Consider the following 17,198-nt stretch of genomic DNA (forward strand, 5'->3'; position numbering starts at 1 on the left):
CTCCCCCACTGGCCTCCCCCTCCTCCTCTGATGGCCTCAAGCCGAAGCTTCGCAAAACCTACTTGACTGGGGCAGTTAACTCATGGACGAGTGATATGCCTTGAAAGTGTTATCACTTTTTTTTACCAAGTTTAGTGGTTAATGGGGAACATAGCTAGTAATTGGATTGTAAGAGCGATTGGTCGGGCTAAAGGATTAACATAACCAATTAGTGGTAGTCGACACAATCAGGTTTCTAGTAGCAACTAATCGGCCTATTAATCGATGAATCGGATGATTTTTTTAAACAATTGTAATTAGTGAATTAGGTGAAAACTACACGAAAACAACCCAATAAAAAGAACTACTCCCTCCCTCTTATGAAATTTGTCTAGAATTTATCTAAATTTGGATATATCTGAAAACAAAATAGTATGTAGATACATCTAAATTTTGATAAATCATAGATAAATTCAATGAGACGGAGGGCAAAATGTGACGGTCTCTAGTTAAGCACGCAGCGCACAGCAAGCAACTATACCGGAAATGGAGATTCGCAAAAGAGAAAAACTATACAAAAAATGGGTAAGAATCACATGTCAGCCCCGACGGCCTGTTGGGAGTTAGCATCAACTTGACCAAACTAATGACCACACTCCCTTCGTCCTCTTTCACCTCAAGCTATATAGTAGCACAATGGCCACACGCGAATTATCGACACGGTAGCTACAACAGTCTGGCGATTCGTAAGCTCACCATGAACCAAGAAATCCTAATGACCAAACAGCCATCACAGCAGAGTCAGGAAGAAGATGCACAATCGCATAGCACCGCCGCGCAGGAGCATGACACGCCACAAGACCAGCAGCTGCAGCACGGCTACACCGCGCAACAAGGTGGTGGCGCGACATCGTCCAGCCACCGGCGCAGCAAGATCACGTTGATTCCGCTCGTCTTCCTGATCTACTTCGAGGTGGCCGGCGGGCCGTACGGGTCCGAGAAGGCGGTCCGCGCGGCGGGGCCGCTCTTCACGCTGCTCGGCTTCCTCGTCTTCCCCTTCGCGTGGGGCGTCCCGGAGTCGCTCGTCACCGCCGAGCTCGCCTCCGCGTTCCCGGGCAACGGCGGCTTCGTCCTCTGGGCCGACCACGCCTTCGGCCCGCTCGCCGGCTCCCTCCTCGGCACGTGGAAGTACCTCAGCATCGTCATCAACATCGCCGCCTACCCGGCCCTCGTCGCCGACTACATCGGCGGCGTGGCCCCGGCGATCGCGGAGCCCGGTAGGGCGCGCACGGGCACGGTGATCGGTATGACGCTGTGCCTGTCCTTCTTGAACTACGCTGGCCTGAGCATCGTCGGGTGGGGCGCGGTGACGCTAGGCATAGTGTCGCTAGCCCCGTTCGTGCTGATGACGGCCATGTCGGTGCCAAAGCTGCGGCCGCGGCGGTGGGCGTCGCAGGTGAAGGGGAGGAAGGACTGGAGAATGTTCTTCAACACCCTGTTCTGGAATCTCAACTACTGGGACAATGCGAGCACGATGGCCGGCGAGGTAGACCGGCCGGAGCGGACGTTCCCGAGGGCGCTGGCAGTGGCGGTTGTTCTGATCGCCGTCAGCTATCTGCTGCCGCTTATGGCGGCGACCGGCGCCACGGACGCACCGCCGGATGCGTGGGTGAACGGCTACCTGGCCGATGCCGCAGGTATATACGTACAAACACTTACCTTACTACTATCAGCTAGCCAGGATCATTATAGCACACTACGTACCTTGTATTGTATCCATTAGGAGTAGAAACGTCTGCCTTGTGTATATCTGTCAGCATCTCCGTTTTTGTCGCTCATATTCCTTAGTTCTCCAAGTTAATATTTCTTTCTTGGTAGTAGAAGTGATACTCTTGGAAATTTATTTCAGCCTCCGGGTGCATATGCTCTCTCTGCCAAAAAAAAAAATATTTCAAAATGTTAATAATATTTGACAAAAATATTTACAGGTACGTTCCAACAATATATTGTGTTCCTCAACATTTTTAGATGCATGTAGTACCTTGTAGCATTAGGAACATATACGTCGTCTGCCTTGTGTATATCTACATCAGCAACTTCGTTGTTGTCGTTCATGTGTTTTCTTTTTTTACAAAAAAATCACAGATATATTGATAATCATCGACAATAGTAGAATTAGCTTGAAAAGTAATAAAAATTATAAATAGGTGCTCGAATCACTTGCGAGGACTACCGACACTAGCACGAGCCGAAGCCACACCGCCATCCATGCCTCTCCATCATTGGGGCCAAGCAAAGTTTGTTGTAGTAGACATATACAAGATCGTCGTGCTAAGACCTTAAAGGATCAACGCACCAGAATGCCGATCATCGGCAATGATAATAACAGCAGATCGAAAGCGACTGGCATGTGTTATTGCTAGAAGTAATATTGTTCGGTTTAAACAAGGATCGATAAATGTCACATTAATTTCGTTTTAAAAATAGAAGATTGCAATTTTTAATTTAGTTTTGCTCTCTCACTCGAGTGTGGATTTTGTACACGCAGGTATGGGTAAGGAAGCAATCTGTACCGTGCAAAACAGCATGCTGCTTTGAGATTCGGAGAATAAAAAGGTGGAGAAATTAATTCGCCTACATTGTTCCGTCGCCTTTTCCCCGGTCTTTGCTCCGCACGACACGGAGAATCTTGTCCCGGACTAGAAAAGTTGAGGGCTGCGATCTCCATTCTCCTGGCCATCTCCCCAAAAATTCTCACTCCGTTGGACAAGTTCTTGCCAGCACGCGCTGCCTTCTTCTGGCCGACGCGGCAACTTCCGCCGGCGCGGCTGCTCGGTCTCTCGCCCTCTCCGCTCGCGCCGACTTCTCTTGGCCGACGCGGCTGCTCGACCGGCGCGGTCCTCTCGGTCCGGATGCCGGACTTGGGCCTCTGCCTCGTGTCATCTCTGCTATGTCGCCGGCGCGACTACTCCACCCTGTCCTCTCCGTCGGACTGCTCCACCTGTCCTCTCTCCTCTCTTTTGACCTTGCCCGCTCCCGTAACGAGCTGTTCCACTGTGTATCTACTCCTCCTCCCGTCCTCTCCTCCGTGCCGCCAGGGCGGAGGACGTCCCAGGGCGGATGCCTTGCGGCGCTCAGGTTCAGTGGCATGTGCCAGCTCTGCCTTGAGCAGATTCTTCAGCGACCGATCTCCAATAAAGCATGAACAACACCTTGTGATTCTGCAGATCGACTTGAGTTGTACCCCAGATCCTGAACCGTGGTGAGAGAGATGCTGTATCTGGCGCCTCGCGTGATGCCAGCTCCCAGGAATTACGGCCTAGCTAGGAGGGCCCATAACAGGGTTAGACTTCAGATGTGAGAGCAGACGCCAAGTGAGGAAGCTGCTTTTTTTTTTTTTAGTGTGGGAAGCTGCATATCTCACTGACGATGGCGGCTATAGATGACCTGGATGTGAAAGCAGAATTAGTTTGGTGTCATTGTTTTGGCAATACATCAGATGTATGGAAATTGTGCTTTCTGTTCGAGCTAAAGAATTGGCATCCTGATGTGTCATGACTCTGACTTCCTCGTTGGCGCGGTCGAGTTCGGCGTCCTTAGTTCGCAGCTCCACTTGAAGCTTCCGCACACCTGAAGTCTTGCTCCATGGACGTCTTGAGCAGATGCCGCTTGTCCTCCGCGTGCGCGAAGAGGGTAGTGTTGCCCGCGGCCGTCGCGAGGCCTTGAGGAACCTTCGCTTGGTGTCAGAGAGCTTGGCGCGAGTTGCAGCTTCGCGTAGGCCGCCGAGACACCCGTGAACAAGGTGGCGAGGAGGGAGTCCGCGGCCACGTTCGGCGAGACGAGCAGCACCACCAGGGACCTTCTTCTCCGTGGCGTTCCGAAAGAAGGCGTCGAGGAAGTATGCCGCGGCGAGGATCCTTGACAGCTTGGGCTTCCTGAGCGATGGCCTGATGGCGACGGTGGGAGCGTCCATGGAGCTTTCGCCGTCGTCCCGGGCAACGGGCGCCGGCACCTCCGTCTCTCTGGTCCCCGTCGCCGCAGAGTCGAGCGCTTCCGGCGCAACAGCTTGTTGAAGGTGCGCAACAGGGTCGTCGGCTTCTACTCCTTCTGGTGGTCTGTGGGAGAGGATGGAAGAGATGTGCACCCCAGAGGATGAAGGCTGCTCGACGGAGAGGACGGGTGGCGGAAAAAGCGCCGGCGGGAGGAGACGCGTCGGCGAGAACAAATTCCAGCGAGCGGGCCAGAAGGAGTGGGAATTATTGGGCAGGAGGCTGGCGACTGTGGCCATCCCTCAGCTTAAGGTCAAGATTCTCCGTATCGTGCGGAGTAAAGGCCGGGGAAGGCGACGGAAGAATTGTAGGAAAATTCATTTGTCCACCCTTTATTTTTTTCGGATCTCAAAGCAGCCGGCTGTTGGACGGTACAGATTGCTTCCTCACCCATACCTGCGTGTACAAAGGTATTTCCGCTCTCAAAATACTAACTGAGAAGACGTACACTGCTTTCGAATGGTGTACCCTCACCGTAGTATTACCTTTATTCACTGCTTTCTAATGGTGTACCCTCACCTTAGTATGACCTTTATTACACTAAACAAGCTTATGCAAAAAAAAAAGAATTGTACGATTATTTCTGTTTTTGTAGCCTAGTTTCTTTTGTGTATGGTTCTGCACCAACCTATACTCTCTTTGCTTCCTACGTTTCAAAAGGATGCGGAATTCATGACAAATTTCATGGTTAATCAGATGAGCAAGGACAATTGACAATATTTTTGCCCTTATTTTACATGCGTGTACATAATGAACAATAGTGAATGTTCTCATACCACCGTAAAAAAAATATTTACAAAGAATTAATTATTTTTAAATATTTTTTCACAAAGATATATTACTTCCTCTGTCTCATGAAATTTATCTTGACTTTATCAAAATTTAGATCTATCCGGAACTTAAGACAAGTTTTATAGGACCGAGGGAGTATATGTATTCATATACAATTGCCTGCTATAATGTTACGTGAGATTTAGCTGATCGAAGGGTTGTCACTGGACGGCACGCTACACATCGGTCGGCCACCCGGGATCGGTGGCTTACAGCCGTCCGTTCTGCACAACGTACGACCGACGGAGAGCTGCATGCACTCATCGTTTCTTCCACATGGGTAGAGCCTACCAAACAGTGAACAATCCAGCGAGAGCTGCATGCACAAATCGTTTCTATGCGGGCTTCTATTCATCGCTTTAAGCGATGATTAGGACCGGGACCGCGTCGAGGCTGGCTCTTTTGGAACAATGTGGGCTCGGCCCATTTAAACCACGGGTCGCTCTTAACTGGATGACGCTGAGTTGATCACTCTCGTCCGGTTTTCTACTGATTTTTATTTTGAATATTTTTTTGAAAATTTTAGATTTTGTGAATTGTTCAAATTTAAAACTGTTCAATGTGAAAATTATTTAAATTTAGAAAATGTTCATATTTAAAATTTGTTCACAATTTAAAAATGTTCATATTTAAATATTTTTGAAGTTTAATATTTTTAATTTAAACATTTCCAAATTGAACATTTTTAGAAACCAACCGGAAAGCAAAGAAAGCTGCAGAAACCAACCATCAGAAACCTTGCAAAAAAACCTATATAAACTAGAGAAAAAAATAAAAATTGGAAACAGTCAACGAGAAACTAATGTCCACCTCACTGATGGGCCGGCCCATCAATTCTCATCCATGTGTCGCGCCCGGATAGAGGGCGAATTAAGCGGTGAATAGGGTTCCCCTTTCTATGCTACCTCACGTGTTCAGATGCCGATGCGTGCTTATCATTTCAGACAAACATGGAAGGAGGATGTTGTGAGGCCATGTCAGATGCCCCGGATATGTGTAGCCCATCCAACATGGAAGGGGGGATGTTGTGAGGCCATATCATTTCAGACACGAAATCGATCTATTTTTATTGGTATACACCGGCTCGCAGACATGATTGAAACAGCGGTTCGTTTGCGGTTGCTAGCGGCTCCAACTTCTTCAAAACCGCAAAAAAATCCAAAATAAAGAATAAACATAATTTACATTAATTAGGGGCCCAAACGCTTACATTTTACAATTAAAAGAAGAAAAACATAAAGATAATGTCGTCGGGAGCTTTTGGTCCTACTCGCTAGCGCTTTCTAGTCCTACTCGCGGAGCTCAATGAAGACTTGCGACGGTGGCCACTAGAGGAGGAGGCGGCAGCTTTTGGCGTCGGTGCGGTCACTTGCTGCGAGCGTCAGATGGCCTCCTCGAGGCCTTCCCACTTCATGCACTCCTCGGCCTCGGAGATGGCCATGGCGCGCCAACGCCACCTCCTCCGTGAGCTTGGCTGGCTCGCAGTCGAGGTTTTCATCCTCTGGTGGGTCCTAGGCGGTGTCCTAGGCGGTGTCCTCAAAGTTGGTGTCGGCACCACGTACTGTGACCAGTACTATGGCATGGTCGTGGCGTGGAGAAGACGTACCCCGGCCACTCTTCCGGCACGTCCTCCTCCTCCTCCTTGACCGGCGTCACCTACGGCGCCCTTTGTTGCGGCGCAGCCGACTGCTTGTGCGCCTTGTAGTAAACGTTCGTGTCATCTAGGCCCTCCGGTGGGACTCGATGCTCTAGAACCGAGCATCTGCTCGGCCTCAAACCAGGGCGTCCACAATGGTAAGTTCATGGCGTATGCCGGGTCCCACCACAGATCCGGCGGTAAGATGGCTCTCCCAAATAAATCTAAATCCATACCATTCACATGGATCTACCTTCCCCATTCAACCCACCAATTTCAACCCAATCCATGCCATGGCCAGAGTCAAGCAGACACTGCATAGCTTCTTACTACGGCCTCCCTTTGCATGCCAAGGATGCAGTTTTTGTTCTTGTTGTTGTTGATCTTGCAATTTAGAGTGCGCAACTTTTTACATTGGTTTATTTCCTCAAATAATCATGTGACGGTTCCAATAATCGCACAAAAATAAAATGTCCTTTATCCAAAAACTGATTTTGACCAACCGAGTGCAGAATCATCTTGACCACGTTAGACTTGGAACCTGACAACTTGTGCTAGAATCGAGTTCGGCCAAATCGAACCTATGCAGCCATGCAGATTACAATGCAGTTCGTTTCCCGACATAAAAGATTGTGAAATTTGCTGTGTCCAAACAGGCATCATCGGGGGTCGCTGGCTCAAGTACTGGACGGGTGCCGGCGCGGTGATCTCCTCCATCGGCATGTTCGAGGCCCAGATGAGCAGCGGCGCCTTCCAGCTCCTGGGCATGGCGGACCTGGGCCTCCTCCCGGCCGTCTTCGCCCGCCGCGCCGCGCGCACCGGTACCCCGTGGGTGGCCATCGTTGCGTCGACGGCCGTGACGATTGCCGTCTCCTTCCTCGGCTTCGACGACGTGGTCGCCACCGCCAACTTCCTGTACAGCCTCGGCACGCTGCTGGAGTTCGCCTCCTTCCTTTGGCTCCACGCCAAGCACCCGGAGCTGAAGCGCCCCTACCGCGTGCCGCTGCCGCTGCCGGCGCTGGTGGCTATGTGCGCCGTGCCGTCGGCGTTCCTGGCCTACGTGTGCGTCGTGGCCGGGTGGAGGGTGTTCGCCCTGGCCGCGGGGCTGACGGCGCTCGGCGTCGGGTGGCACGGCGTCATGAGGGTGTGCAGGGCTAAGAAGCTGCTCATGTTCAACAACGCGGTTGTTGTTGCCGACTATCGGGAGGCCGATGCTGGAGAGACAGTCTGAATTCGGCCGGGAAGAGAAATACTGTATTATCGATTGGTTCAGGAGTTGGCATGTCCCATGTAGTTGTTGCACTGGAATTTCTTCTGATTTTCGTCGACCGAACTAGAACTTTTGGTGATCAGTACGTCAGATCGGGTGAGGTGGATTTGGAGCTAGCAAACACAATTTTTAAATAGAAGGCCCTCCGGCCCAGCTTTATATATAAAGCCACACACATGATAAGGTTCGATACAACTCCACACCTCACACATAACAGTTATCCGATGTTCTTAGACACGCCCACACATACAGCTCCCCGCAGTACATAACAAGACACAGCACACACATCCCGGATCCCTCGCATGCCCAAAGTCGTCGTAGATGATCAGGGTTGTGATGTCGTCCTCATGTCGCGTCAGACCGCGTCCGCGCGTAGAGCCTCCTGACGCCGCCCACCGCCAAGTCCAGCAAGTCCCTGTCCCTCGGTCTGACCAGAACCCTCCAACACTGCATATGTAAAGATAGTTGGTAGAAGATGTCAGCCGGGTTGCCGATAAGCTTTCCCTCAATGGCTAGCTTATTACGTATGTTCCAAAGCGTCCAGCATTGAGCCGCAAAGGTGAACCACGCTAGCCTACGGAGGGGGTTAGACAAGCCCTGAGAAAGTGCAATGAAGTCCCCAGCCCCTGCCGGGTTCCAGTCGCACGAAAGAAGCTCCCTCACCCCAGCCCACATAAGTCTTGCTAATGGGCAGGTGAAGAAGATGTGGTTGCAGTCCTCCCAGGCCCCGCAAAGCGCACACATCCCATTGGAAGGGCCATGCCGCTTAAGAAGCTGCTCCCCCGAGGGCAGCCGCCCCCGGATCAATTGCCAGAGGAACACCTTAATCTTTGGTGGTACTCTGGTTCTCCACACATCTTTGAACGATGCGGTCGCCGCCCCTTGCGCCAACCTAGCATAAATAGAGCTAGTGGAGTAGATACCGGACGGCTCCAAGGCCCAAGAGATCTCGTCATCATCCGTGCTTAAAGGAAGTCCCTGTACCTCCCTGCACAAGTTGTCCCATTCCACAGTTTCGGCGAGACCAAATTGTCGCCTGAAGCGTAGGCGCCATTCCCCTGGCACCCCATCGAGCACCCTTGCTCCATGAACGGTGATGAAAGGCGACTCACAGCAGCTAAAGAGTCTGGGGAATCTCGCCCTAAGTGGTCCGCTGCCCGTCCACCAGTCAGTCCAGAAGTAGGTTCTTCTCCCGTTCCGAACCCGATGTTTTGCCCCCAGTTTGAAGTGCCATTTGACCTTTTGTATCGCATTCCAGAACTGGGAGCCATGGGTCGGAACCTCTCCCGCATAGAGATCCCTGCCCCGCAGGTACTTTGCCCTGATCAGGTCTGCCCAAAGACCTTCCGCTCCTTGGTAGAGCTTCCAAATCCATTTCACCATTAGGGCGATATTCATGGATTTAGTGTTCATCACCCCTAGGCCCCCCAGCACCTTGGGTTTACACACCGTGGCCCAGTCCACCATGTGGTACTTACGTTTATCTCCCACGCCCTCCCAAAAGAAGCGTGAGCGCGGTCTATCCATAGCCTTGTGCGTGCCGTCATGGAGCAGGTACATGCTCATAGCGAACAAAGGCAGGCTAGACAAGCAGGAGTTGGTCAGTTCCAGGCGCCCCGCCGCCCCAAGGTACAACCCCTGCCAAGGTTCAACCCTATGAGCCACAATCTCGGGGAGGAAACCCCAGTCCGCTACCCTAAGCGGTCGATCACTAATAGGCAATCCCAGATATTTAATCGGAAACTTGCCCAGGCGACAATTGAGGAGGTTGGCCACCCGTTGTTGAGCCGTCCTGGAGACCCCCATGACCACCACCTCGCTCTTGTCGAAATTGATCTTCAGACCCGACATGTTCTCAAAGCATAGGAGCAGGGCCTTCAGATTCGCAATACCCACCCCTGTGGGTTCCACCAAGATCATGGTGTCATCTGCGTACTGCAGTTGAGTCACCCCCCCTGGGATGAGGTGTGGAACCAGTCCCCTGACATGGCCAGCGGAATTAGCCTTGGCAATGATCGCTGCCAGGCCATCCACCAGGAAATCAAAGAGAATCGGCGAGAGTGGGTCTCCCTGTCTCACTCCGCGCTTGTTCCTGAAGAAATGCCCTATTTCCCCGTTAACATTAATCGCAGTTTGGCCACCCCTGACCAACTGCAACAAACGGTGGACCATCATCGCGGAGAACCCCTTTCTCAGAAGAATCTCCTGCAGAAAGTCCCAATTTACCCTGTCGTAAGCCTTCTCAAAGTCAAGCTTCAGGAGCAAACCCTTTTGCTTCCTGACGTGTAGCTCGTGCACAATCTCATGTAAGGCCAGGGCCCCCTCGTGCAAGCAGCGCCCTCTAATGAAAGCGGATTGACAGCGATCTATAACTCTATGCGCCACCGGAGCTAATCTAGTCGCGTACGCCTTAGCCACAAACTTAAAGATAACATTGATGAGCGTGATAGGTCTGAACTGTCTGATGTTCTCAGCCCCTCTAACTTTGGGAATCAGGGTGATAATCCCGTAGTTAAGGCGCGCCACGTCGACCCTCCCTAGGGCGAAGTCGTTGAGGATCTGCAGGATCGGTCCTCGAAGTGTTCCCCAGAACTTCATGAAGAAAAGCACCGGGAGGCCGTCTGGGCCCGGCGCCGAGTCCTGCTTCATGCCCGCTAGCACCTCGTCCAGCTCCTCCGCAGTAAAAGTCAGTTCGAGGTCATGATTCTCCTCCGGAGACACCTTTTGGTTCCCATCCCAAAGGTGCGGGCCCAGGGCAAACCTCCTGGTCTCTCCCTCCGAGCCCATAAGCCCCTGGTAGAACAAATAGATGTGTTCCATGAGCTCCCGCTGCTCATGGATCTCCCCATGGTCCGTGGACAGCCTAGGGATCGAGCACTTCCGCCGGCGCCCATTCGCAATGGCATGGAAGTACGCCGTGCACGAGTCCCCTTTGAGCGTCCATTGGACCCGACTACGTTGGCGCCAGTACTCCTCGTCTGCCCTGTCTAAGGCCGAAAGTTGGTCTTCAAGGTGATACCTAAGCGCCCACCCCTCCTCATCAAGGCCTGTGGCATCGGCCACCCTATCCAGCTGGGTGACCTGTAGGAGTAGGTTTTCCCTAAAATCCCTCTTCTCCTTGCCCAGGTTGGCCCCCCACCCCTTGAGGAATTGCCGAGTGTTACGGGCCACACACTGCCAAAGCTCTATGTAGCACCTATGTGGGCCCAGCCCCGAGATGAAGGTGTCCAGCTTTGCCTTAAGGAGGTCCCCAAACCCCGGAACACCAAACCACCAGGTCTGGAAGAAAAACCTCGGCGGCACTCTCCTTGTCTCTTCACCCGAAGACAGAAGGAGCGGTGTATGGTCTGAACCAATCCTTGTGATCGCGGTGAGCGAGCACAGAGGAAACGCCGCCTCCCAGGCCGGCGCAACCAGCACCCGGTCAAGGACACACCTAGTCGGCCTAAGGCGCTTGTTGGTCCAAGTGAAGCGAGCCCCTGTCCGGCAAACACAATTCCAAGTCCCTAAAATAGTATTGAAGCTGTGTATATATATGTTGGCTTTCAACTGAAGAACATGCCAGGCTAGCCGCTAGCGTATTGTGTCCTGGATGGTGCTCAGTTTCTTCTTAACTTTTATAAGCAATGCAGATCAAACACCCAGATACGCTCCACATATATACGGTCGATTGCTAAATATGAAACTGGCATCGTCACCATCAGTGGCTTGTGAAGCTCCTTCCCCGCGGGCAAATGTGCCATGGCCGCATCCTTGCCTCCTTATCTGCCAATACTAGAAATAAAATCACTTCGGTTTCACGGGAATATTTCACAAATAATCTAAACAAAATTACAGGATTCTTGTTTCAGTTTCACATACTATAACATATCCTTCCCAATCTCTAAGCAAATCTGTTTCCTTTTCACATCAATATTCCCCAACCGTTTCTAACAAAATTCACATCGATTTCGCTTCTATTTGAAATCAAATATTACATCTGTTTGTCAAAGCTTTTCCGCTAAATTCCCAGTCAGTATAGGTTCTTTTTTCTAATATAGTTCCACAATTCGACTAGTTCAATCAGAAAATTAATTAAGTTTACACAAACTATGAGACAAGTTTAACTATCAGGTAATATTGACAAAATAGCAATAAGAAAAGGACATCTATAGGTGAGTCATAAACTCATAATAGGAGAAATCCGCAGCTACATCTATCAAAATTTGCAAAGAACAAAACTGAACAGAAAATGATGTTGTCATTCTTTTCAGTAGCCCTAAATCTGCAAAGGAGATTAAAGAAAATCAACAAGGACTTGAGAATGTAGTCACCGATTCCCATCTGAACAAATGCACGCACTGTACAAAAATAGATCCAAAAACAACAAATCCACACTAGTGACCAGATGGAATTACACGAGGAGGTCTTCTGGGTGGCAGCGTCCAAAGCTGTCCCGGCTCCCAGCGCTAGTGTCTGCGGGCCACGGTATCCTGGGCTTGCTAACCGGCTGCCGTGTGTGGAGGACAAGCTCACCGAGGAGCCCGCAGGTGGCTCCGCGATATGGTGCAGGCCGCCAGTACTTTGGTCTGTCGATTTAGGAGATATCTCTGCCTACCGGAGAGGGGAGACGAGGGAGGAGTGACGAACTCATGGAAACAATGGCGGATTTAAGATCGGGTAAGAGAAGCAGACTAGATATTTCCGCAGGGCCAGAGATGGGCCCAGTCAGGTATCTTTTTTTTTTTTTGCATGGCCCAGTCAGGTATCTGACAGGCGACAGTCCTCGCTTTGTGTATTCGCTAACTTCTCCTCCCGTATCGAAACGGTAAGTAATAAATCCAATTATACCGGAAACTGGTGTGCGGATCTCAAACAGACGCTGGATGGTCGATGCGACTCCGGCACATACCGTTGCCGGTAGAATCGCCGGGTTCTTGTTGCACTGAAATTTCTTCTGATTTTCGTGGACCAAACTATATGGATTATAGAACTTTTGGTGATCAGTACGTCAAATCGGGTGAGGTGAATTTGGAGCTAGCAAAACAATTCCAAGTGTCTAAAATATAGTAGTATGCTGTATTGCTGTGTATATGTTGGCCTTCAACTTAAGAAGGTGACGTTGGTATGTTACTACACAACGCTTCCAAATTCAGAACATGCCAGGCTAGCGTACGTATAGTGTCGTGGGATGGTGCTCAGTTTCTTCTTAACATTTATAAGCAATGCAGATCAAACACCCAAATCGTGACTTATAAGCTCCACATATATACGATTGCTAAATATGAAACTGGACATCTACAAGACCAAGAATGTACTCCTATATAAGAACATATAAGATGTGACAGAACCCCGTAATAGTAGTATCTAACGACAGCATGAGCTCTCTATAGTAATTCAAGTTGGCACTCGCATAATTTACATTGCATAGGGCGAACCGAGAAGAGCGGCAAGAACAATGGCGGAGAGAAGAGCCGAGGCAGCCAGAGACGCGACCTGCCGGCAGCCGCTGCCGTAAGGATCGAGCGTGCCGCTCGGGCCGAATGTCCCGATCCCCGGTGGGCCGAATGCGGATGGGGGACCGAAACCAGATGGCGGGCCGAAGCCAGATGGCGGGCCAAAGGCGGATGGAGGAGTTGTGCCGGCCCCCGGGGGCCCGAAGTCGGAAGGAGGGCTAGAGCCGAACGGAGGTGTGAGACCTGACGGCGGGGTGAGGCTCGTCGGAGGGCTGGCGCTGGGCACGCTCGAGTTGGAGCCTCCTGCCGTCGAGCTGCCATGAAATTGTTTGTGTCAGATTTTTGTGAAATGATATTATGTGTATATATGCTGTTTCAAGTGTATATATATGGCGCGAAATCTAGCTCACCTTCCCGCGAAGACGCACGATCCCGAGCCTGCAGTGAGAGATTGGCATGAAAGGATCAGAGATCATAAACAGATATCCATGGTGGTGGTCGGTGGTAGAGAATACGAAGGTCATCCAAATCGAAACGGATGCGTACTGGGATCGGTGGCGGTGGTGGTGGCGGTGCCATTGAAGGAGCAGGTGGCGCCGGTGTTGGCGTTCTTCTGGTAGTAGTCATTGTAGGCGTAGGAGGCCAGCGCCGCCACGTCGTTCTGCTTGTAGCAGGCCCCGCCGGGCTGTATCGTGGAGCAGTCGGCGTGGCCCTGCCCGCACGCCCAGCTCAGCCCCGCCTGCAGCGCCGTCGGGTCCGCGTTCTGGAGCGCCACGCAGAACGTCCCCGTCGCCAGCGACCGCCGCGCGCTCGCGCCACGCCGTCCTCCTCCGTACATGTAGCTGTGGTACACCAGCTCCGCGCCTCCATCGCCGAGCTCCTCCTCCCCCGCTTCCGCAGCGATCACCGGGATGCCACTCGAGAACCCCAGCGCGCGCATGGCGGCGTAAACATCGTCGACTCTGGCATCGGTAGCCTCTGAGGGATTAGCAGCCTTCAGAAAGAACGGCGAGCCGGTGTCCCTCATGAACCGCAGAAGCTGCCCCGTGACGGCGGACGAAGCGAGCGGCACCCCGGACAACGCGGTGGACACCCTGACGCGGCCGTCGAGGCGGGCGGCCACGAGCGCGGTGTGGAGGTTGACCATCGCGGGGACCAGCGACAGCGAGTACGCCGCGTCCTCGGAGGAGCTGGCCAGCACGTCGCTGCCGGCCAGGACGTGCGTGATCCTGGTCGCCGGGAGGAAGGGAACGACGCTGGTGGCGACCCAGAGCTCGGCCTCTTCCCGGAACTCGGCGATGTGCTGCAGCTGCTCGTTCGGGATCGTCAGCATAACCTCCGCTCCGGTGTTGGCGAGAGACCGAAGAAGCCGGTGGTCTGCCCAGCTGCACACCCGGGCTTGCTTGGTCTGCTTAGACTGAACGATCTTCGCGAAGTCTGACGGCGAATTCTTCGACGGGAGGATCGCGCTGCCTGTCCATCATGAAACGCAACACAGCACAGTTCAGTAACTTCAGCTAAGTTGTCAGTGCAGTTAAGCTGTAGCTCTTTCGTGCTGCTACAATGGTTGTAATAATTTTCCGCGGTAAGTAGGTAAAGAAAACTTGTTGCTTAATTAATTACAGGATAGTAGGACCTTAAAATATGGGTTTAGTACTTGAGCGGCAAATGTTCTTTACATAGTTGAAGAGGGTGATACTTGAGTGGCAGGTATGCAAATGCAAGGAGACCATCCATAACTCTTTTGCATGTGTCACAGTGGTACAATTATCAAGAATGAAATATTAGGTAGGTGGTCGCATCATTCTGTTTCTTAAGCATGTGAGGCCATAAACCGATAAGCTTCAGACGCGTGTCGCAGCTATTTTGCTTGGGACTCGACTTGAGATAAGACTCTGTAAAGGGAACGCAGAAGCATCCATATCCTAAACATGGCAGCTTCAAAGTCCCCTTGTAAAGCTGCACACTTTCTTTGAAAAACTTTGTGTGCCGTCATGTCCTTGGGAAAACACGTATTGCCGTGTCACATCATTTATTTCTTTCTCCGATGCCGTCTACGGTCATGTATTCCGAGTTAAGTAAAGAATCTTGGGCGACAAAAAACAAAGTAAGAAAGGAACCCGGCAGTACTGTAGTGCTGAATTACACGGGATCACATACCTGACGCGCTCGAGAGAAGAACCGCGAGCAGAAGCAAGCATCCCTGCCATCGTTGCCGCAACATTCTCAGGCGACGATCGAGATGTCTGACGACGACGACTGACGACGACGACGCGAGCACCTCCTGGAAATACAAGCAGCAGGTTTCAGAACACCTGCAAAAAAAAAAATTGCAACTCGATGTCGACAGAAGCTGAATTCCTGCATGATTTCCGCTAAATTCACATGTTCCGACCTACTGTGAGGAGAAAAACTGAATAATTATTGTTCATGGGATGGAACGTTATTAATACAGTATTATGTTTCTCCCACGAAAATGGCATACACCGGCCTGCAGCATTATTAGAGCTCCATGCTCATAGGAGCCTCCATGATGCTTCCAGATCGTCGTCACCAGCAACACTAGTCTACAACAGGGGACGTCACCGGGAAAGAAGCTAATAATTCAGATACGGATCACCCGTCAGAGGAGAAGACGGACTGGAACACTTTGGTCACTATTTTCAGTGTCCGCGTGTGACACCAACTGATCAACCGATTCAACACATTAAGGCAAGTGTCAACGTCTGATAGGGTCACCGTTGCATGGTCCAAGGATCCATGGGTTTATTATCCAATTTGGTGGGTGAACTAAAACACCTAATTAAGTAGCAACACTCCTCCTACTTGACAGTTAACACTATCTTAACAAGGATACTCCATGCGCTGAGTAACTACTTGAGCTACAGCGACTGAAATGGATTGATCGACAGCAGCTTCACCTGCAACACTGCAGATGGTTGGTGCATGCAATGGAAGCAGTGCTCTGAATAATACTACCGTTTGCTTTCCCAGCTAAGATATGGTCCATGCATGGAGGAAGAAGAAACACATATAGTACTACTAGTTGTTGGATAGGTTCCATTAACAGTTAAGCTTTGTATTCCTTATACGAAGGCACCAATTGGGTAATCCTTTTGTCCCATGTTGAAGGGGTTGAACGGAACACTATTATGGACCAAAAGCATACTGATCAGGTAAATTTCTAGTTGTTCTTTTAAGATTACCAAAATGGAACAGAATCATGCCTCAAAAAACAGAAGATTCTACGGGCATACACCAACAGAAAGATGTATCGAAAGGGGATAAAAAGCGCAACTTCTTTTTCCATACGCGAGGGAAAACGAGAGCACAGAACTACGAAATTCAAGAACTTCAGAGCCAGCTCAGGAAGCCATGAATGGAAGAACCGGAGGTTGCTGACGATGATGGCCGTACCTCAATCGAGCACAGGCTTCAGTTGGTCGGACCCAGGAGCGATCCGGGGTTTGCTTCTCCTTGACGAAAAGCTTCTTGTATAGAAACGAGAAGCTTAAGGCTCTTGAAACTGGCGATCCTCTGTTTCTTGGGGCGAGCTGTGCGCAGCATAGATGACTCCATGTGGGCAGAAGCGGGAGGCCTTCTTTATACGCGCACTGGGTAGGCGCACGGTGATGTGCGCTAGACGACACACGCACAACTGATTTTGAGTGACACCGCGATGAAGAGGAGATACGACACGATACGAGGCGGTGCAAACGGCACGGCTTTGTGTTGCCGACCTACCTGGGTGTGGATGTGGCCGGCTGTGCGCGTCGAGTACACACGGGGATTGCTGCTGATGGAGGAAAGAAGAACACACAGATTTGTTTGTACACGTGTTTGGTAGCCTGCATGACCTTCAAACAGATCCTATCGGTGCGAAATCGATGCGATGAGTCGGTCGCATGAGGCCTCCGCCTCGCACAACACGATGTGCAAACACCACTGAGGCAGGCCAAGCGACAATGTCCGAATAGACGTTTTTTTTCGCAAAAAAA

At 51.2% G+C, this 17,198-nt stretch overlaps 2 protein-coding genes across 3 annotated transcripts; one reads left to right on the plus strand and one right to left on the minus strand.

Moving 5' to 3' along the window:
* Positions 1-715: 715 nt before the first annotated feature.
* Positions 716-7,887, plus strand: LOC127332271 (probable polyamine transporter At3g13620). Its single transcript, XM_051358541.2, has 2 exons — positions 716-1,676; positions 7,152-7,887. Exons 1-2 carry the CDS (start codon positions 737-739, stop codon positions 7,724-7,726), a joined length of 1,515 nt encoding a protein of 504 aa, XP_051214501.1. The 5' UTR covers positions 716-736; the 3' UTR covers positions 7,727-7,887.
* Positions 7,888-12,992: 5,105 nt separating this feature from the next.
* On the minus strand, positions 12,993-16,856 carry LOC127332270 (glucan endo-1,3-beta-glucosidase 4). Of its 2 annotated transcripts, none has more exons than XM_051358539.2 (5): positions 16,618-16,856; positions 15,361-15,484; positions 13,747-14,673; positions 13,611-13,638; positions 12,993-13,514 (listed from the first exon to the last, which is right to left on the minus strand). In XM_051358539.2, exons 2-5 carry the CDS (start codon positions 15,422-15,424, stop codon positions 13,163-13,165), a joined length of 1,371 nt encoding a protein of 456 aa, XP_051214499.1. In that variant the 5' UTR covers positions 15,425-15,484; positions 16,618-16,856; the 3' UTR covers positions 12,993-13,162. The 2 variants fall into 2 exon arrangements, with proteins under 2 accessions (XP_051214499.1, XP_051214500.1); XM_051358540.2 differs by having other exon boundaries at positions 15,361-15,515; positions 16,618-16,845.
* Between the last annotated feature and the right edge of the window lie 342 nt (positions 16,857-17,198).

The sequence above is a fragment of the Lolium perenne genome, chromosome 4 (genome assembly GCF_019359855.2).
Source record: "Lolium perenne isolate Kyuss_39 chromosome 4, Kyuss_2.0, whole genome shotgun sequence".
Lineage (NCBI taxonomy): Eukaryota > Viridiplantae > Streptophyta > Magnoliopsida > Poales > Poaceae > Lolium > Lolium perenne.

Coding starts and splice junctions, on each gene's coding strand:
- LOC127332271 (XM_051358541.2), top strand. CDS start 737: ATGAACCAAGAAATCCTAATGACCAAACAGCCATCACAGCAGAGTCAG. Junction 1,677..7,151: donor CTACCTGGCCGATGCCGCAG/GTATATACGTAC, acceptor GTGTCCAAACAG/GCATCATCGGGGGTCGCTGG.
- LOC127332270 (XM_051358539.2), bottom strand. CDS start 15,424: ATGTTGCGGCAACGATGGCAGGGATGCTTGCTTCTGCTCGCGGTTCTT. Junction 14,674..15,360: donor TCTTCTCTCGAGCGCGTCAG/GTATGTGATCCC, acceptor CATGATGGACAG/GCAGCGCGATCCTCCCGTCG. Junction 13,639..13,746: donor CACCACCGCCACCGATCCCA/GTACGCATCCGT, acceptor CTCTCACTGCAG/GCTCGGGATCGTGCGTCTTC.